This window comes from Callithrix jacchus, chromosome 5, assembly GCF_049354715.1.
Source record: "Callithrix jacchus isolate 240 chromosome 5, calJac240_pri, whole genome shotgun sequence".
NCBI classification, from domain to species: domain Eukaryota; kingdom Metazoa; phylum Chordata; class Mammalia; order Primates; family Cebidae; genus Callithrix; species Callithrix jacchus.
Window position 1 is genome coordinate 76,065,852 of NC_133506.1, and position 21,602 is coordinate 76,087,453.

General features: G+C 41.2%; 1 protein-coding gene across 4 annotated transcripts in view; it reads left to right on the top strand.

Annotated features, from left to right (window-relative positions):
- Positions 1–21,602, top strand: part of CFAP52 (cilia and flagella associated protein 52) — a 69,007-nt gene that overhangs the window by 4,683 nt on the left and 42,722 nt on the right. For 3 of the 4 annotated variants that reach the window (XM_002747916.6, XM_054255845.2, XM_008996526.5), the window contains exons 2-6: positions 6,522–6,721; positions 7,306–7,442; positions 12,793–12,921; positions 15,812–15,911; positions 17,305–17,421. In XM_002747916.6, coding sequence (XP_002747962.2) covers positions 6,522–6,721; positions 7,306–7,442; positions 12,793–12,921; positions 15,812–15,911; positions 17,305–17,421 — 683 coding nt within the window. The remainder of the gene's footprint in view (positions 1–6,521; positions 6,722–7,305; positions 7,443–12,792; positions 12,922–15,811; positions 15,912–17,304; positions 17,422–21,602) is intronic. The other variant, XM_008996527.5, reaches the window with a different exon arrangement.

Sequence of the window (21,602 nt, forward strand, 5' to 3'; positions counted from 1 at the left end):
AACTTTATGGTGTCAGTATGTAATTGTAGTTGACAGTTAGAGGTATTGTGTTTTGACAGGAATTTATTATTTAAGCAAACCAAATATAGCTGTGTTTAAAACACTTAATGAAGTTGCAGTTAAGAGTTTGGCCACATTCATCCATTGACTGGAGTAGATAGCCCATGATTTTCCTGTTACAGTATACAAAGAGTTCTTATAAAACAGCAACAACAACAAAATAGATCAGGAGTTGGCCCACTGTCTGTTTTTGTAAATAAAGTTTTATTGGAATGTAGCTATGCCCATTTGTTTATGTATCATCTATGGCTGCTGGCTTCTTTTTTTTGAGACAGAGTGTTGCTCTGTCACCCAGGTTGGAGTGCAGTGGCACAATCTTGGCTCACTGCAACCTCTACCTCCTGGGTTCTGGTGATTCTCCTGCCTCAGCCTCCTGAGTAGCTGGGATTGTAGGCATATGCCACCACACCCAGCTAATTTTTGTATTTTTAGTAGAGACTGGTTTTCACCATGTTGGTCAGCCTGGTCTTGAACTCCTGACCTCATAATCTGCTCCTCTCAGCCTCCCAGAATGCTGAGATTACAGGCGTGAGCTGCCTTGTCTGGCTTTATTGCTACTTTTATACCACACTAGCAGATATGAGTAGTTTCAAGAGAACATATTGCCCACAAAGCCTAAAATATTTACTACCTGGACCTTTGTTTGTTTGTTTCCTGGAAAAAAAAAAAAAAAAAAAAAAAAGGCCAGACCTTGTAAATAGATAATGGGCAAAGAAATATAAATGGCTATTCACACAAAAAGCTAAAAAATGCTATTCAAGGTCATGTGTGGTGGCTCACACCTGTAATCCCAGCACTTTGGAAGGCTGAGGCAGGAAGGTTCCTTGAGGCCAGGAGTTCAAGACCAGCCTGGGAAACATGGTGAAACCCCATCTCTATAAAAAAAAAATACAAAAAATTATCCAGGCATGGCAATGCATGCCTGTGGTCCTGCTATTTGGGAGGCTGAGGTGGGAGGCTCACCTGAGCCCAGGAGGTAGAGGCTGCAGTGAGCCATCACTGTACCACTGCACTCTAGCCTGGGCAACAGAGTGAGACCTTGTCTCAAAAAAAAAAATAATGCTATTAAAGTAATGATGTTTTTTGCTTCTCAAACTGGGGAAGGCAAGTGTATATATATATATATGTATGTATATATATGGATAATATAGTAATATAGTAAGGTAAGAAAAAGAAATGGTTCTCAATTACTATTGCCAGTATTAATTTTACAACCTTTTGAAGGCCAGTTTTATAGTATCTTTTACAATTTTTAACAAGAATAATCTTTGAGCTTTTTTTATTTTGAGACAAAGTCTTGCACTGTTACCCGAGCTGGGGTGAGGTGGCATGATCTCGGCTCACTGCAACCTCCGCCTCCCAGGTTCAAGCAATTCTTCTGCCTCAGCCTCCCAAGTAGCTGGGATTATAGGCACCCATCACCATGCCCAGCTAGTTTTTTTTATTTTCAGTAGAGACAGTGTTTCACTGTGTTAGCCAGGCTGGTCTGGAACACCTGACCTGGTGATCTACCCATCTCGGCCTCCCAAAGTGCTGGGATTACAGGCAGGCCGCTGTGCCCAGCCATATCTTTGAGCTTTTAAGAACACGAATCACTTATTCAAGTTTTCAAAAAATGTATGTACAATGAAGTTCACTGTGATATTGTCTATAATAGCTGAAATATTGGAAGAAATGACCCAAATGTCCATTGGTAAGAAGTTTGAAAAAATTATGCTCCAGAAATGTTTTTGAACAAGACAGAGGTGGTGGTCGCTCAGCATTGTGAATGTGCTAAATGCCACTGAATTGTTCACGTTAAAATGGTTAATTTTATGTTATGTGAATCTCACTCCAATAATTTTTTAAAAATTATATTCCTTTTGTGCAATTAAATACCATATAATCCTTAAGAAAAAGGGGATAGATGTAAATAACCAGGAAAGATGTCAAAGATGTGTTAAGTATAAAATGTAATTTGCCATACAGTGTGTATTATATGAGCCTATTATAGTTTAAAGTGTATGTATGTTTGAGAGAGAGAAAGAAGGGATAGAGAGGAGAGAGGGGGAGGGACAGAGGGAGAAAAAGAGGGAAGGAGAGGAGGAGACAGAGACAGAAAATGGAGTGTGTGTATGTCAGGAGAAGAGAGCAAGGAGCATTCATTGCAGTGGACATGCGTAGTTTTGATTACTCCATATATGAATACTATTCTATTTGAGAAGAATTCCAAGATAGGTAGGAGCTGGTTCTATTGCTTTAGTGAGAGCCTAAAGGGGCACATAGTTTCTCTCCTAACTCCTTGGCAGGTTGTAACATAATTGGCTCAACCAATCAGACTTTCCTACTCAGCAGTTCCATTCTTATAAGAGTGATGCAAAGGAGCAGAGCATGCTGGGAGTCAAACACTTCACTGAGCGTTGAGCAGTGTGGCAATGAGAACTCTTTAGTTCATGTCACTTGGTCTCGACTTGCTATCAGTCCTGCCCATTTTTCAAGTGTGATCCAAATTTCCTGCCAGTTGTGTCAGCAATATGTATTCCTTCCATAAAATTCTTTTTCTGCTATATTTAGCCAGAGTTGACTCTTCTAGTTTGCAACCAAGAACCATAATTATTAAATGCAAAAGCATAAATAAATCTGAAGAAATACACACCTGCATGTTACAAGGTTATCTCTGGGCAGATTTTATACCTTAGAGTAGAGTAGCTGGGTCCTGGGGCATGTGTGCATTCAAGCATCATCAATAAATATACATTGTTTCCCAAAGGAATTAGACCAATTTACTTTCCCACTAAGCATTTTGTGAGTATTCCCTTTGCTCTACATCAACACCAATGCCTGGTACTCTCAGCCATCTTAATTTTAGCCATTTTGGTGGCTATGACACGGTATCTCATTTTGGATATAATTTACATTTTTCTGGTTACTTATGAGGTTGCATCTCCTTCTGTATGTTTATTGGGTTTTGAATTTCCTTCATGATAAACTAGCAATCCATATCCTTTGCTCATTTTTCTGTTGAGAAGCGTATGTTTTCCTTATTGCTTTGTAGGAGTTTCTTGGATATTATGCAGATGATCCTTTGTCCACTGTATACATTGCAAAGATCTCCTTGTTTGTATTTTTCTCTTCATCCTTAATGTCTTTTGTCATTACATTTTTTTTTTTTAGAGACAGTCTCACTCTGTCGCCCAGGCTGGAGTGCAGTGGCACAATCTCGGTTCACTGCAACCTCTACCTCCCAGATCCAAGCGATTCTCCTTCCTCAGCCTCTCGAGTAGCTGAGCTTACAGGTACCCACCACCACACCTGGCTACTTTTTGTATTTTTAGTAGACACAGGGTTTCATCATGTTGATCAGGCTGGTCTCAAACTCCTGGCCTGAAGTAATCTGCCTGCCTTGGCCTCCAAAAGTGCTGGGATTACAGGCATCTGTTGCCCTGCCCAGTCTGGATATTTTTCATTTTTAACATAAATGGGTAAATATATCAGCCTTTTCTTTTATGATTTGCTCTTTTTGTGTCATAGTTAGAAAGTCATTTCTTATACCTTTTGTATATATTATCTTGTTTTTCTCATTTAGGTCTTTGATCTACCTAGAAGATATTGTTTGTGTAAGGTGTGAATTATGAATCTAATTTTAATTTTTCATGTGGATAGCCATATGATTGTTTATAAAGAACCTGCAATTAGAAAAAAATAAAAATATTTTTAGTAGGAATAGATCACCCCAAAGACACAAACCTTGGTATTATAAGATCATACTGCATAAAAAAGAAACACTTTGTTAAAATGAAAAGAATCATTTATTCAATAATTACATTTGGCCATTTGAGCAAAAATAACCATTTAGCAAAAAGAATCACATAAAGCACCAAAACAAATTTCAGAGGGAGTTAAATGTAAAAAAGAAGCATTCATTTAAGAACCAGAAGGTTATATTAATAAATATTTATGACTCTTGATGGAGAAGGAGATAGCAACAAAAATATTTTTTAAAACCCAAGAATAAATGTAATAAGAAATGTGTGAGGTCTTTATGAAAAAAATTCTCCTGCCTCAGCCTCCCAAGTAACTGGGACTACAGGGACTCACCAACACGCCCATCTAATTTTTGTATTTTTAGTAGAGATGGGGTTTCACCATGTTGGCCAGGATGGTCTTGATCTCTTGACCTTGTGATCCACCGGCCTTGGCCTCCCAAAGTGCTGGGATTACAGGTGTGAGCCACAGCATCCGGCCACAATGCAATATTATTAACTACAGTCACCATGCTGTACATTAGGTCTCCAGAACTTCTTTATCCTGCATAACTGAACCTTTGTACCCTTTGACCAACATCTCTTCATTCCCTTCACCCCTAGCAACCACCATTCTACTCTCTGCTTTTTATACATTTGGCTTTTTCAGGTTCCACATATAAGTGAGATCACTATGCAGTATTTGTCTTTCTGCATCCAGCTTATTTCACTTAGCATAATGTCCTCCAAGTTCCTTTAAAAAAAATAGATTAAGGACCTGAATAGGTATTCCTCAAAAGAAGACACACAAATGGGCAACAGGTATATAAAAAGGTACTCAACATCACTAGTCATCAGGGAAATGCAAATCAAAGCCCAAACGAGATACCACCTCACATCTGTTAGAATGGCTATTGACACACAGACAAAAGATAACAAGCTGGCGAGAATGTGCAGAAAGGGAACCCCTGTCCACTGTTGGTGGGAATGTAAATTGGAACAGCCATTATGGAAAACAGTACAGAGTTTCCTCAAAAACTCAACAAGAAAACTACCATATGATCCAGCAATCCTACTTCTGGGTATATTTCCAAAGGAAATGAAATCAGTATATGGAAGAAATATTTGCACCTCTATGTTCTATTCAGCGCTATATTCAGCACTGTTTGCAACAACCTAAGTGTCCGTCAACAGATGAATGGATAAAGACAATGTTGATCGGGCATGTTGCTCATGCCTGTAATCCCAACACTTTGGGAGGCAAATGCGGGTGGATCACAAGGTAGGAGTTCAAGACCAGCCTGGCCAAGATGGTGAAACCCCATCTCTACTAAAACTACAAAAATCACCCAAGCACACTGGCAGGTGCCTGTAATCCCAGCTACTTGGGAGGCTAAGGCAGGAACGTGGGCAGGAGGCTACTTGAACGTGGGCAGCAGATGTTGCGGTGAGCTGAGATGTCACCACTGCACTCCAGCCTGAGTGACAGAGTGAGACTGTGTCTCAAAAAAAAAAAAAAAAGAAAGAAAATGTCATACATATACACATGTGCACACATGATCATGATGTCATATTACTCAGCCTTTAAAAAGAAGGAAATTGGAGGCCTGGCACTGTGGTTCATGCCTGTAATCCAAGCCCTTTGGGAGGCTGAGGTGGGTGGCTCACCAGGTCAGGAGTTCAAGACCAGCCTGGCCAACATGGTGAAACTCCGTCTCTACTAAAAATAAAAAAATTAACTGGGCATGGTGGTGTGTGCCTGTAATCCCAGCTACTTGGGAGGCTGAGGCAGAAGAATCGCTTGAACCTGGGCAGCAGAGATTGCAGTGAGCCAAGATTGCACCACTGCACTCCAGCCTGGGCAACAGAGTGAGACTCTGTCAAAAAAAAAAACAAAAGAAGGAAGTCATGCCATTGGTAAAGACATGGATGAACCTGGAGAATATTATGGTTTGTTAAGTAAAATAGGCCAAGTTTTTATCTTTCCCAAACCTTTGCCTAAGGTGGTTGATTTGCATTCTCCCTATGCCTGTGCGCTCACCCAAGCAGGCTGCTCATGCTCCATGCACTCACACTCTTTAGGATTACAAGAATTGGACATAGGCCTTGCTGGACCAGTATCAGCATCACTTAGGAGCTTATGAGAAATGCAGAATCTCAACCCCACATCAGGCCTGAAACAGAAATCTGCATTTTAACAGGATCCCTTAGGAATTATGTAAACATCAAAGTTTAGGAAGTGATTATTAGACCAAGTGATTGCTAGAAGTGATTACTAGACTTTTTGTCAGTAAAATAAAATTACCTATTTCCCCCAACTTATTTTAGCTAAACTAAGGGTTATTTTTAAAGTGTTGGCCAGGGGCGATGGCTCATGCCTGTAATCCCAGCACTTTGGAAGGCAGAGGCGGGTGAATCACAAGGTCAGGAGTTCGCAACCAGCCTGGCCAACATGGTGAAATCCCATCTCTACTAAAAGTACACACACACAAAAGAAAATCACCTGGCATGGTGGCGGGCACCTATAATCCCGCTACTCAGGAGGCTAAGCCAGGAGAATTGCTTGAACCCAGGAGGCAGAAGTTGCAGTGAGCCAAGACCGCAGCACTGCACTCCAGCCTGAGCAACAGAGCAAGACTATGTCTCAAAGAAAAAAAAGTGTTGTCTTTTGTACTCAAGTAGAAAATGCCCAGCCACTTCTGCACCTGATTATTATTACTGTTCATCTTTCTCTTTTAGGACATGTGCCTGCTGGTCTGAAATGCCATCCTGACCAGGAGCATCTGATTTATCCTCTGGGTTGCACAGTCCTCATTCAGGCAATAAATACTCAAGGGCAGAATTTCCTACAGGGTCATAACAACAATGTCTCCTGTTTGGCCATCTCCAAGTCAGGAGAGTACATCGCCTCTGGACAAGTCACATTCATGGGGTTCAAGGTGAATACCGTGAAAACCACTCATTGTGAATTTATCCAGAGGTGCCTCAGAAGAACTGCTCCACTTGAAGTTGTTAGTTCTGTGCAGCAATGTGCTTTGTTCTTCCTTCTTCTTCCTCTTGACTTCTCTTTTAACTCATTTTCATTCCATCAGACTGGGAGTGAAGTACTCTCATGATTTTATACCCGAAGTTGCAGCTTGTGACTGATACTGCTCACAAACAAAAATTCCTGCTGAAAGCTCTTTCCTTTGTGTTGCTGTCACGTTTGTAGAACCTGATCTGATGTCTAGAAAAGTGATAGTATGGGCCAGGCGTGGTGGCTCATGCCTGTAATCCCAGGACATTGGGAGGTCGAGGCAGGAGAATTGCTTGAACCCGGGAGGTGGAGTTTGCAGTGAGCCAAGATCACGGCATCACACTACAGCCTGGGCAAAAAAGAGCGAAATTCCGTCTTAAGAAAAAAAAAAGAAAGAAAGAGAAAAGAAAAGTGACAGTACTAATAGTTTTTCATCAAGAAGGGTGGCTGTCTGCTCAGATGCTTTGAATGTCTCCCTATGATCTGATGGTGTGTTCTTGCCCCCAGGCAGACATCATTTTGTGGGATTATAAGATAAGAAAGCTGCTTGCTCGGCTGTCCCTACACAAGGGCAAAATTGAAGCTCTGGCCTTTTCTCCAAATGATTTGTACTTGGTATCACTAGGAGGCCCAGATGATGGAAGGTAATGTACTAAACATATTTACTTCTATTCTTTTTTTTTTTTTTTTGGTAACTTTTATTTTAGGTTCAGAGGTAAATGTCCATGTTTGCTATGTAGGTAAACTTATGTTTCCACTGTTTGTTATATAAGTAAACTTATGTCTCCACAGGGGTTTGATGTACAGATGATTTAATCAACCAGGTGCTCAGCCTAGCAGTTATTTTTTTCTGATCCTTTCCCTCCTCCCACCCCTCACCCTCAAGCAGTCCCCAGTATCTGTGTTCCCTTCTATGTGTCCATGTGTTCTCATCATTTAGCTCCCATTTGTAAGTAAGAACATGTAGTATTTAGTTTTCTATTTCTGTGTTAGGTTGCTAAGGATAATGGCCTCCAGCTCCATCCACGTTCTTATAAAAAACATGATCTCATTCTTTTTTATGGCTGTGTAGTATTCCATGATGTGTATGTATCACATTTTCTTTATCCAGTCTACCATTGATGGGCATTTAGGTTGATTCCATGTCTTTGCTATTGTGAATAGTGCTGTGATGCACATACGATCGCATGTGTCTTTATGGTAGAACAATATATATTCTTTTGAGTATATAGCCAGTAATAGGACTGCTGGGTTGAATGGTTGTTTTCTTTTTAGCTCTTTGGGGAATCGCCATACTGCTTTCCATATGGTTCAACTAATCTACATTCCCACCAACAGTACATCAGCATTCCCTTTTCTTTGCAACCTCACTAGCATCTGTTATTTTTTGACTTTTTAATAATAGTCATTCTGACTGATATGAGATGGTATCTCATTGTGGTTTTGCTTTGCATTTCTCTAATGACAGGAGATATTGAGCCTTCTTTCACGTTTATTGGCTGCATGTATATCTTCTTTTGGAAAGTGTTCATGTCCTTTGCTCACTTTTTGGTGTTTTTTTCCTTGTACATTTATTTAAGTTCCTTATAGATGCTAGATACTTTGTCAGATGCAGAGTTTGTAATATTTGCTTATTTTCTGCTAGATATATTTCCAGAAGTGACAAGGGCCCTGCCCCCTCTCATATTCTCTCTTGGCCCGTCTTATGTTTGAGTGTTCATTGTGTGAAAAGCCTCTGAGAAAAATACCATAAAAGAGTGGGTTTCAAACTTGGCTGCATGTTGACATCACCCGGGCAGCTTTAGGGAATCACTGGTGCCTGGGTGTATCTTCAGAGAGTTTGATTTGATTGGCCTGAGCTCTAGGAGTTATACAAGCTTCCCAGTACTGCATTGAGTAAAAGTGGTGAGAGTGAACATCTGTAAGGAACATGGCTATGCTTTGGTCAAGGATAGGCTGAGGCAGAATGTTTACATCCTGTGTGACTCAATGGGTTTAGAGTGCAGGCATATAATTCCACCGCTAACACAGCCATGTAGCCATAACATGGGAAGGCCATCACTTGGCTCTACACCACTATTGTCTGTAAAAAGTATAATTGCCCTTTTGACATTGTGCAGGTGCCCTGGTGCCCGGAGAAAGAGAGAGAGAGGGTGGGGTGAGGTAGCTCATGCCTGTAATCCCAACACTTTGGGAGGCTAAGGCAGGCAGATCACCTGAGGTTGGAAGTTTGAGGCCAGCCTGACGAACATGCAGAAACCCCATCTCTACTAAAAATACAAAATTAGCCAGGTGTGGTGGTACATGACTGTAATCTCAGCTACTTGGGAGGCTGAGACAGGAGAATTGCTTGAACCTAAGAGGCATAGGTTGTGGTGAGTCGAGATTGTGCCATTGCACCCCAGCCTGGGCAAGAAAAGCAAAACTCCGTCTCAAATAAATAAATAAATAAATAGCAAGCCAGAGCTGTCCATCTTTGCAGATGGACAAAAAGGAGCCAGGGCACAGCTCAGCCTGCTCATTCCCAGAGAGAGAGAGTTAAGCTGCTGATCCTGAAGGCAGGGTAGAGCCAGCCACGCAGCTGTATGTGGGAGCTGCTGGCTCAAGCAGCCGAGACAGGATGGACAGTGTGAGAAAGTTGTTGATGAGAGCTGCTGCTGAATAAAATCATCTTCCACCTGCCTACAGCCCCCGAGTGTTCCTTCTGCTCATCCACTCACCCCCCTCGGACTTCAGCATGGGCTGGACCTGGACCCCGGGATGTGACAGCATCCTCATCTTGTTTCAGATCTTAGTGGAAAGACTTTCAATTTCACCCCATTCAGTGTGATGTTAGCTGTGGGTTTGTCATATATGGTCTTTAACATGTTGAGGTATGCTCCTTCCATGCCCGATAGAATATTATTTAGCCATAGAAAATAATTTTTTTTTTAAAAAAGAATGAGCTGTTGTCATTGCAGCAACTTTAATGTAACTGGAAGTCATTATGTTAAATGGAATAAGCCAGGCACAGAAACAAATATCTCATCTTCTCACTCAAAAAAAGTAGCTCTCATGGAGGGAGAGAGTGGTTTGCAGAGGCTGGGAAAAGAAGGAGGTAGGGGGATAAGAGTAGTTGGTTAATGGGTACAAAAATACACTTACATAGAATATGTTCTAGTATTCAATCACATAGCCGGAAAGTTATGGTTAATGATTTAGTGAATATTTCAAAATAACTAGAAGCATTGTAATATTCTCAACACAAAGATAAATGTTTGAGGTGATGGAAATCCCAGTTACTTTGATATGATCATTACACATTGTATACAGGTATCAAAACATCACTGTACCCCACAAATACATACAGCTAGATATTTCTATAAAAATGTGTCCCAGGTGACTCTGATGTGCAGTTAAATATGAGATCCATTGCTGAAAAGAAGGACACCACCATCATCATCATCATTGTCATGAAAGACAACAGCTACATTTTTTTTTTTTGAGATGGAGCCTTACTCTGTCACCAGGCTGGAGTGCAGTGGTGCGATCTCCACCTCCTGGGTTTAAGTGATTCTCCTGCCTCAGCCTCCCAAGTAGCTGGGATTACATGCACGCACCACCACACCCAGCTAATTTTTACATTTTTAGTAGAGACGGGGTTTCACTATGTTGGCCAGGATGGTCTCAATCTCTTGACCTCCTGATCTACCCGCATTGGCCTCCCAAAGTGCTGGGATTACAGGCGTGAGCCACCATGCCTGGCTGACAACAGCTACAATTTTAAAGCACTTAATATGTGGCAGGAATGAGCTGAACATTTTTATTGCATTGTCTAAATTAAGTCCCACATTAATTTCAAGAAGTGGAAGCTATTGGTGGCAGGTGACAAGTAAGGAGCCCACTGGTAAGTGACAGACCTGGAAGACAAACCCACCCTAGCAGCATGACTCCAGAGGCTGCACCTTTAACTTGCATTGCCAAGACAAGTTATGATCCTTGCCCTTGAGTTAACTCACAGTCAAGTTGGTAGGCAGAGAACACAAAGGAAATTGAAGAAAAAAAAGCATATTTAAAATACATTAGCAAGAACTGGTTGGGCGTGGTGGCTCACTTCTGTAATCCCAGCACTTTGGGAAGCTGAAGTGGGTGGATCACCTGAGGTCAGGAGTTCAAGACCAGCCTGGCCAACCTGGTGAATCATTGTCTCTACAAAAAATACAAAAATTAGCCGGGCGTAGTGCTGAGGCCTGTAATCCCAGCTACTCAGGAGGCTGAGGCAGTAGAAGGGCTTGAAGGTGGGAGGTGGATCTTGCAGTGAGCCAAGATTGCGCCACTGCATTCCAGTCTGGGCGACAGAGCAAGACTCTAACTAAAAATAAATAAATACGTAAACAAAATGTATCAGGAAGAACCATAAGTGTAGAGCATATTCCTATGTAAATGTCAAAGGAACACTGTCTGTGGAAGAAAAATAATAACACCTGAGGTTTCTGTGGGATTGAATACTTTCAGTACACTTTTACATATATTTTCTTATTTGAGCTTCATAGGTTTATTACAAAGGAAATGTATATTTGTGTATAGTTATATAATGACAGCTCTTCTCTTACTATATAGCAAGTCAACAAAATATTCATGAGATCTCCTTTTCTTGTCATTCATAAGCGGTCACACCTTCCCTGGGCCGTTACCACTTGAGTGTTTCTGATAAGTAATGTATCCAGAAATTCCCTGTTAACCTTCTTAGTTCAACTTTTTTTTTTTTTTTTTGAGGAGGGCAAGCAGAAAAAGGCTTGTTTTTTATTTTTATTTATTTATTTATTTTTGTGTGTTTTGTATGTTGAGTTTTATTTTCTACCTTGAGTGTTTCTGATAAGTAATGTATCCAGAAATTCCCTGTTAACCTTCTTAGCTCAACTTTTTTTTTCTTTTTTGAGGAGGGCAAGCAGAAAAAGGCTTGTTTTTTATTTTTATTTAATTAATTTATTTATTTATTTGTGTTTTATATATGGAGTTTTATTTTCTACCTATCGAAATTATTTTTTAAATTTTACTTTAGGTGTATACTATATCCAGCATTTCTCCCCATATTATCCCTCCCCACCCTCCCTTGTTTTATTTTAATGACCAATCTATGTCATCACCGAGACTGCTATCTACAGACAAGAAAGGGGAACTCCTATTTCTTGTCTCTTTCTCCTTAGACACAGTCTTGATCTTCTCCTTCTTGGCCTGGAGACGCTCTTCACGGTGCTTGTCTGCTTAGCCGGGCGTGGTGGTGTGTGCCTGTAGTCCCAGCTACTCAGAGGCTGAGGCAGGAGAATCACTTGAACCAGGGAGGTGGAGGTTTCAGTGAGCCGAGATCACGCCCGCTGTACTCCAGCCTGGTAACAGAGCAAAACTCTGTTTCAAAAAATAATAGTAATAATAATTCTGATGTTGATTCAGATGCATGTCCAAGGTTGAAAACACTGCCTTTTGTCATCTTCTTCATTGCATTCCTTTTTATTTTCAACTGGAATACTTCCCCAAGGAAATTTTTTATATCAGATAAATGGGTGGTGGACTTTAAAGCCTTGCATGTCTGAAAAGGTCTTTAATTTAGCATCGGACTTGATGGATGGGCTCACTGGCTTCTAGCTTTATCATTTCCTTTAAAGCTTTTTAAGTGTCACCCACATGTCTTCTAATACCCAGTGTGGTTGAGGAGATGTCAGGGGTGGTGTGATTTCGTTGTTTCTGTTTTTTGTTTTTTTTTTTTTGAGATGGAGTCTTGCTCTATCGCCACGCTGGAGTGTGGTGGCACAATCTCAGCTCACTGCAACCTTCACCTCCGAGGCTCAAGCGATTCTCCTGCCTCAGCCTCCTAAGTAGCTGGGACTACATGCATAAGTAAATTGTTTTGTTTTGTTTTCCTTTCTAGAAGCACTAAGATGGTTGTGTCTTATTTTAGAAAGCCTGTTTTCTCTTTGACTTTGTTTTTTTTTTTTTTTGTCCCTCTTATTTTGGCAGTGTGGTGGTGTGGAGCATAGCCAAGAGAGATGCCATCTGCGGTAGCCCTGCGGCCGGCCTCAATGTTGGGAATGCCACCCACGTGATCTTCTCCAGGTGCCAGGATGAGATGTTTGTGACTGCTGGAAAGTAGGTGTTGGCACTCGGAGTTTTCAGGACTTATAAATTGCTATATTTTCTTGCACAGAAAACATGGTCATTGTGATCTGGGGAACATGTCTTTAGTCCTGGAAAATACCTTACATCATAGTTTTTGTGATTTTGTAGTCATTACAAGTTATTTTTGCTGGAAATATTTTAACTATACAGAGTTCAAGTATGTGTTCAGTAGAACTATTTTTTTTCAACCCATCTGTGGCCTCCCCATCTGGGAAAGGCACACATTGTTAGTTACTTTTCCAGCCAGAGAAGAGAATTTGTGCAGCTCTGTATCTATATTGTTTTCCATCCCCGCTTTATGATGCATAACTGACATTTGTTCCATGGCTAATTATGAGGAATGATCCATTCGAAAGCCATGAAGCTAATTGGCTGACATGAAAGCCAGCCCCTATCAAGCAATCCAAAGCAACTGACCACAGGCTGTGGTGACGCTCTTCAACTTTTTCAGGTTTGCAGAGTGATTTGACTAAGCCAGGGTTTAATGGGGTTCTGTCTGCTCCCTGGCAGCCCCTGAAGCAGCAGGCATTGGTCCATTCTGATGTCCGTGAACGATGTTTCTTCAGCACTCAAAACCTGAATTTTACATGAAAAAGTGTTTTTTTAGGACAATCTGCATTCTCTATCTGGTTTGATTTCATGTGACACTGAGAACTGAGAAAGTTATCATTCTTAAGTAAAATTTCTGACATGGCACCTATATGTGCTGGGTTCTCTACCTTGGTCCCAATGTCATGTATTCCACTATATTGTCCCCGTGAGATGTCCTGCAAATTTCAGTATTTCAGATTCCAAATAACATTTACCAGGATGACCATGAAAAGCTCTTTGTTTAAAAAAAAAAGTTGGCCGGACGCGGTGGCTCACACCTGTAATCCCAGCACTTTGGGAGGCCAAAGCCGGTGGATCACCAGGTCAGGAGATCAAGGCCATCCTGGCTAACTTGGTGAAACCTCATCTCTACTAAGAATACAAAAATTAGCCAGACTTGGTGGGGTGTGCCTGTAGTCCCAGCTACTCCGGAAGCTGAGGCAAGAGAATTGCTTGATCCTGGGAGGCAGAGGTTGCAGTGAGCCGAGATTGCACCATTGCACTCCGACCTGGGCAACAGAACGAGACTCCGTCTCAAAAAAAAAAAAAGTTAAGTATGTTTAAAATATATCTGAGTACTTACTATATGTATGACTCTGGGAGCTAGAAAGAAAAAAGAAAAACCTGATACAGTTTTAGATTACTCTTTTCTGATGAAAGATATTAGCTGATGTCTTTGACTATGATATTGAACTTGGTATTTTTATACAATTATTAATTCAGTTTAATTCAACATATAATGAGTAAATACTGACCATATATCAAGTACTGTGTTAGGTGTTAATTTTGTTTAGCTTTTAGTTGCTTGGTCTAATTTCTCTTTCCTTGAAGACAAGACTCTACACCACAGGTCTTCCCTTTAAAAATTTTCCTTGGGGGGTGGGGAAAAAAAACACATTTAAACTTACTCTTCCTCCTGTTGAACTGAAATTTGGTGTCCTCTGACCAACATCTCCCTACTCTCCCACCCCCAGCCTCTGATAGCTACCATTCTACTCTCTGTCAAATAAGTTTGGCTTTTTTACACTCCACAGCTGAATGAAGGCATTCAGTGTTTGTTTTTCTGTGCTTGGCTTATTTCACTTAACTTGGCTTATAATGTCCATCAGGTTTGCCCATGTTGTCATAAATGTCAAAATTTCTTTCTGTTGTGTACATATGCCACATTTTAAAAGTCCATTTTTTTTTTTTTATGGAATCTCACTCTGTTACCCAGGCTGGGGTGCAATGGCGCTATCTAGACTCACATCAACCTCCACCTTCTGGGTTCAAGCGATTCTCCTGCCTCAGTCAGTAGCTGGGATAATCCCAGTAGCTGGGGTTATGAGCATGTATCACCACTCCTGGCTAATTTTTGTACTTTTTTAGTAAAGACTGGGTTTCACCATGTTAGCAAGGCTAGTCTCAAGCTCCTAACCTCAGGTGATCCACCCACCTTGGCCTCCCAAAGTCAGTTCATCTTCTGATGGACACTTAGGTTGTGAAGATCATGGTCAGTATAGTTCATAATATATTGTATACTTGAAAATTGCTCAAAGACTTTCAAGTTTCTCACCACCAAAAAAAAATGGTAAGTATATGAGGTAATGCACAATTCAATAGCTTGATTTTGCTCTTCTATAATGTGTATATGTATATAAGCATCGTGATGTACACTATGAATATATATCATTTTTGCTTGTCAGAAAGAAAGAAAAGAAAAAAGAGGAAGAAATTGAATAAGCTCTGATTTACTCTGCACTTGTTCCCATGCTTATGTGTCTGTCTGTTTTCAGCAGAGTGGGTAGCATGCACTTCAGAGTAGGAGGGAGCTGGGTGTGAATCCTTGCTCTGTTGTCTTCAAGCTCTGCACTTTCTCATTTGGGAGGGGATCTTGGAAATAGATGATCAGTGCTGCAAAGAAATATCAGAACTGAGACAAAAAATCTTTCAGCAATGCAAGTTTTACTCCTGGACTGCAGGAAGGGTGCTCCACTAGCCATCTTGCCATGAGAGTACCCTCCCTGCAGTCCAGGAAGTAAAAATTGCGTTGCTGAAAGATCCTTTGTCTCAGTGCTGATTTTTAATTTGTGGCACCGAGCATCTATTTTCAACAGAGGAATCATAAAACTTGCCTCATGGTGTTGTTATGAGGATCAAATAAAAGATTTTTCATAGTGTACTAGGCCGTAACAAGGCCTCAAAAATGTTTGGATTTCTTCCCCTCAGTTTCAGGGATGAGGTGATTATTAAATCAGTGTCATTTGATTGTAATTATTTTTATATATAGTGGGACAATTCGAGTATGGGAACTGGATCTTCCAAACAGAAAAATCTGGCCAACTGAGTGCCAAACAGGACAGATGAAAAGGATTGTCATGAGTACTGGAGTAAGTATTCGTTGAAGTATTAAGTAACAATTAGCACACATTCCTGTTAGTAGTACTGACCAAGGTGTTTGTGTGTGTATGTACATGGGGCTGGGGATAGGAAGGTGAGGCATAGACATAGGGGATGTTGATTGAAGAAGCCCACCTTGGCCAGGCGCTGTGCCTCACACCTGTAATCCCAGTACTTTGGGAGGCCAGGGTAGGTGGATCACTTGAGGTCAGGAGTTCGAGACCAGCCTGGGCAACATGGCGAAACCCCATCTCTACTAAAAGTACAAGAACTTAGCCAGACATGGTGGCAGGCACCAGTAATCTCAGCTTTTCAGGAGGTTAAGGCAGGAGAATTGCTTGAACCCGGGAGGCAGAAGTTGCGGTGAGCTGAGATCATGCCACTGCACTCCAGCTTGGGCAACAGTGAGACTCTGTTTCACACACAAAAAAGAAGCTCCCTTCAGAAGTCACGGAAGAGTCACTTAGACACAGTGCAAGTAAACCTTGTTTTACTGGAATCTAGGCTGTCATCAAACACCCAGAGCCTGCCTCACCTGGAGGAAAGCAATGTAGCCTGTGGCTCTCAGGGCCCACACCACATTCCTATTCCACTGATGTTACTTCTGCTACTGCAAATAAAGTTTCTGACCATGAAACCCATTGTTGAAATGGAATCTCTTCCATAAAGGGAAATTATTAATAGATTTTAACTGCAGATTTATATATTCAAGTTGTGTATTCCTTATCTGACATTTTTATAACCAGAAGTGTTTTGGATTTTGAATTTTTTTTCAGATTTGGGAGTATTTGCATTATATTTCCCAGTTCAACTCCTCTAATCTGAAAATTCAGAATTTGAGATGTGCCAATGAGCGTTTCCTTTGAGTGTCACATCAGCACTCAAAAATTTCCAATTTTGGAGCATTTCAGATTTTAGATTTTTGGATTAAGGATACTCAACCTGTATAACTTCATTCTCCGTGGACTTATTCCTCTTGTTTAATGCATGGTTATTTTATGGATATAGACTTTGGAAAATATGAGATAAAGCAAATATATATCCTCTTTGGAGAAGCATACCTTCATCCTAGGAGCCCTTAAAAGATAACTCAAAAGTCTGAACTGGCAGAGTATGCCTATTAACATCAGACCCAAAGAGACTTCAAGTGAAATGCACAGGCTAATTGGAGTCTAAGATTTCCCTCCAGTCTATGTGAAGCCCTAACCCTGCTCCCCTCAGAACTGTTCTGACCCATCTTTGAGCCTGGAGAAATAGAAGCAGCCCTGAGCATCTCTGCAAATCTTCATAGGGTGCCAGAGGAACTTCATCCCATTCCTGACCAGTGGTTCATGGCCATCTCTGACATCCAGGTCTTCAGGTTTCTTTTTCTCTCTTCCCCAGATGGCTGACGATGATAGCTTTTTCTACCTTGGTACCACAACTGGAGATATTCTAAAAATGAACCCCAGGACTAGACTGCTGACAGATGCTGGGCCTGCAAAGGACAAATTCAGTTTGGTGAGTAGAGATCATCAGGGTCTGCACTGCCATTTTTCTCCCTCCACTGGCAGCATGTACTTTCTTTTTTCTTTTTGAGATGGATTCCTGCTCCGTGGCTCAGGCTGGAGTGCAGTGGTGTGATCTCTGCTCGCTGCAACCTCCACCTCCCCAGTTCAAGCAATTGTCCCGCCTCAGCCTCTCAAGTAGCTGGGACTACAGGGGTGTGCTACCATGCCTAATTTTTGTTATTTTTTAGTAGAGACAGGGTTTCACCATGTTGCCCAGGCTGGTCTTGAACTCCTGACCTCAGGTGATCTGCCTGCCTCGGCCTCCAAAACTGCTTGGATTACAGGCATGAGCCACCACGCCTGGCCTGCTTTGTGATTTTAAACCACATTGGTTCCAGCCCGGTTGCCATACATAAGAGAAGTGTACTTTTTGATCTATAAAACTATATCTATAGAATTTTTGTCTATTCTACTAACTAGATCTTAGATTTTAGCTTCAACTAAAAGTCATGAACAAGACCTAGAAATAGTCAACTGTTTATATTTACAGAATTCCTAACAATTCTAGTTAAAAGGAGTTGGAGACTTTGATATTTACACCAAAATAAAAAGCTACCATCAAAGGATAATTTTATATAATAGCTGCTGCTATTTCCAACACCCCAGAAACTTACTAGGGCTGTTTCTACTAAAGTTTGAATTTGAAAGCTTGTGCTAGGTTCTCCACCTGCCTATCTCATTTCTGATAACACAACAGATGGTTCTAACTAAGCTTAGATACTTCAGATACTTAGATATTCTCAAAAACTTTGAAATATTGCACCGTGTTCCTGGGAAAAATGTCAGAGTTTTCTTAGTCATACAATCATTTAATATTCCAGTGTTCAAGGAGCTGCATAAAAAGAGGGGAAAAACTATAGTATAAGTAGAGAAGAGTTTAGAAAAAATTATACGGCTAGGCGCGATAGCTCATGCCTGTAATCCCAGCACTTTGGGAGGCCAAGGCAGGCGGATCATGAGGTCAAGAGATCAAGACCATCCTAGCCAACATGGTGAAACCCCGCCTCTATTAAAAAAAAAAACAAAAATTAGCTGGAATGGTGGCATGCACCTGTAGTCCCAGCTACTTGGGAGGTTGAGGCAGGAAAATTGTTTGAACCTGGGAGGTGGAGGTTGCAGTGAGCCGAGATCGCACCATTGCATTCGAGCCTAGGCAACAGTGCAAGACTCTGTCTCAAAAAAAAAAAAAAAAAAAAAGTAAGAAATAATTCTACAAGAGATTTAAGTGTAGCTTTTCATGTGTGGTTTTTCTAATTCTTTTTAGGATCGGAATTCTCTTTTTGTTGTTGCTATACTTTAAATTCTGGGTCACATGGGCAGAACATGCAGGTTTGTTACACAGATATACATGTGCCATGGTGGTTTGCTGCACCCATCAACTCATCATCTACATTAGATATTTCTCCTAATGCTTACCCCTTATCCCCTTACCTCCTGCCCCTTGACAGGCCCTGGTGATGTTCCCCTCCCTGTGTCCATGTGTTCTTATTGTTCAACTCCCATTTATGAGTGAGAACATGTGATATTTGGTTTTCTGTTCTTGTGTTAGTTTGCTGAGAATGATGGTTTCCAGCTTCATCCATGTTCCTGCAAAAGTCATGAACGCATCCGTTTATGGCCGCATAGTATTCCATGGTGTATATGTGCCACATTTTCTTTATCTAATCTGCCATTGATGGGCATTTGGGTTGGTTCTAAGTCTTTGCTAACGGGAATAGAGCTGCAATAAACATACGTCTGCATGTATCTTTATAGTAGAATGGTTTATAATCCTTTGGGTATATACTCAGTAATGGGATTGCTGGGTCAACTGGTATTTCTGGCTATAGATCTTTGAGGAATTGCCACACTGTCTTCCACAATGGTTGAACTAATTTACACTCCCACCAACAGTGTAAAAGCATTCCTATTTCTCCCCAGCCTCCTCAGCATCTGTTGTTTCCTGCATTTTTAATGATCACCTTTCTAAGTGGTGTAAGATGGTATCTCAGTGTGGTTTTGATGTGTATTTCTCTAATGACCAATGATGATGAGCTTTTTTTCATGTTTGTTGGCCACATAAATGTCTTCTTTTGAGACGTGTCTGTTCATACAGGACAGGAGTTCTAATATATTAAACTAATAAAGACAAAGCACATCAAGTTAAGGAGAGCAACTCTTAGAGCCCTGCCAGTGCCAACTCCTGAGATGCCTCCGAAGGGCTCCCTATAACACTACCTGAAAACTACTGGATTTTTTGGTTTGTTTTCCTAGCACTTGGGAACTAAATATCTCTCCAGCAAAGATGCTGGCTCTCTTAAGTTTCCTCAAACCTTTGGCACTTAAGTCACCTGCAGATACTTAAATTCTTAACCATTCAGGTCTAATGGTCCATTTAACAAGGCAATGATTCCAAAACACCTTTTACATGCATGAAAAGAAAATAATTACTGCAGGATGAAGGGATAGGAGGTGTCATTGAAGATGTTTGGTTTACGATACCAAGTGATCTTACCCACTCTGAAACTCTACTTAAGTATTTCTTCAGGCCAGGTGCGGTGGCTCACACCTGTAATCCCAGCACTCTGGGAGGTTGAAGTGGGCAGATTGCTTGAGCCCAGGAGTTCAAGTCCAGCCTGGGTGACCTGATGAAACCCCATCTCTACAAAAAATATGAAAATTAGCTGGGCGTGGCGAAGCATGCCTGTAGTCCCAGCTACTCTGGAAGCTGGGGCAGAGGATGCAGTGAGCTGAGACTAACCCACTGCACCCTAGCCTATGGGACAGAGTGAAACCCTGTCTCAAAAAAAAAAAAAAAAATTTTTTTTACACTATGGTTAGAAAGTTAAAGAATTGGAATGGTTTAAAATTGACCTATTGCCCAGGTGTGATAGCTCACGCCTGTAATCTCAGCATTTTGTGAGGTGTTAGTAGGTGCTAAGAAAAAAAATGCAGCAGGACAAAGGGACAGAGAGTGATGAGGAGCTGCTATTTAGAATCAGGTGACACTGAGGCAAGGTGAAGAAACTGGCCTCAGAGACGCCTGGGGGACAGCTCTAGGTCAATACAGACCTTAAGTCTGATAAGAAACATTTACAATCTATTCTCCCTAAAGCCTGCTACCCAGAGGCTTCATTTGCCTGATAAAACCTTGGTCACCACAACCCCTTTTGATAACCCAGACATTCCTTTCTATTAGTAATAACCAATTGCCAATCAGAACATTTTTAAATCTACTTACGACCTGGAAGCCCCCCAACCCCCTTTGAGGTATCCTGCCCTTCTGGATCGAGCCATCATAAATCTTACATGTATTAATTCATGTATTGTTCTCCCTAAATCGTATAAAGGCAAGCTGTTCCCCAACCACCTTGGGCACATGTCTTCAGGACCTCCTGAGGTTGTGTCTTGGATGCATCCTTAACCTTAGCAAAATAAGCTTTCTACATCCATTGAGACCTGTCTCACATACTTTGGGTTCACAGTATCAAGGGCCTTAAAAATATTCGTACGCGGACAGACACGGCAGCTCACACCTGAATCCTAGCACTTTAGGAGGCTGAGGTGGGTGGATCACCTGAGGTCAGGAGTTCCAGACCAGCCTGGCCAACATGGTGAAACCCCATCTCTACCAAAAAAAAAAAAAAAAAAAAAATTGGCCGGGCATGGTGGTGGGTGCCTGTAATCCCAGGTAATCAGAAGGCTGACGCACAAGAATTGCTTCAACCTGGGTGGTGGAGGCTGCTGTAGCTGAGATCACGCCACTGCACTCCAACCTGGGCAACAGAGGGAGACCCTGTCTAAAGATTAAAAAATATATATATATACAGATGGCAGGTAAGCACATGAAAAAATACTCTGCATCTTATATGTCTTATACTTCTCATTGCGAGAAATGCAATTAAAACAGCAATGAGACACCACTACCTTCCTTTTCGAATGGCCAAAATCTAGAACACTAACAACACCTAATATTGACAGGGATGAAGAGCAATAAGTGCTATTATTCATTGCTGATGGGATGCAAAATAGTATGGCCACTTTGGAAGATGGTTGGGTGGTTTCTTACAAAATTAAACATACTCTTAACCAGGTAATCCAGCAATTGTACTCCTTGGTATTTAACCAAAGGAGCTGAAAGCTTACGTTCAC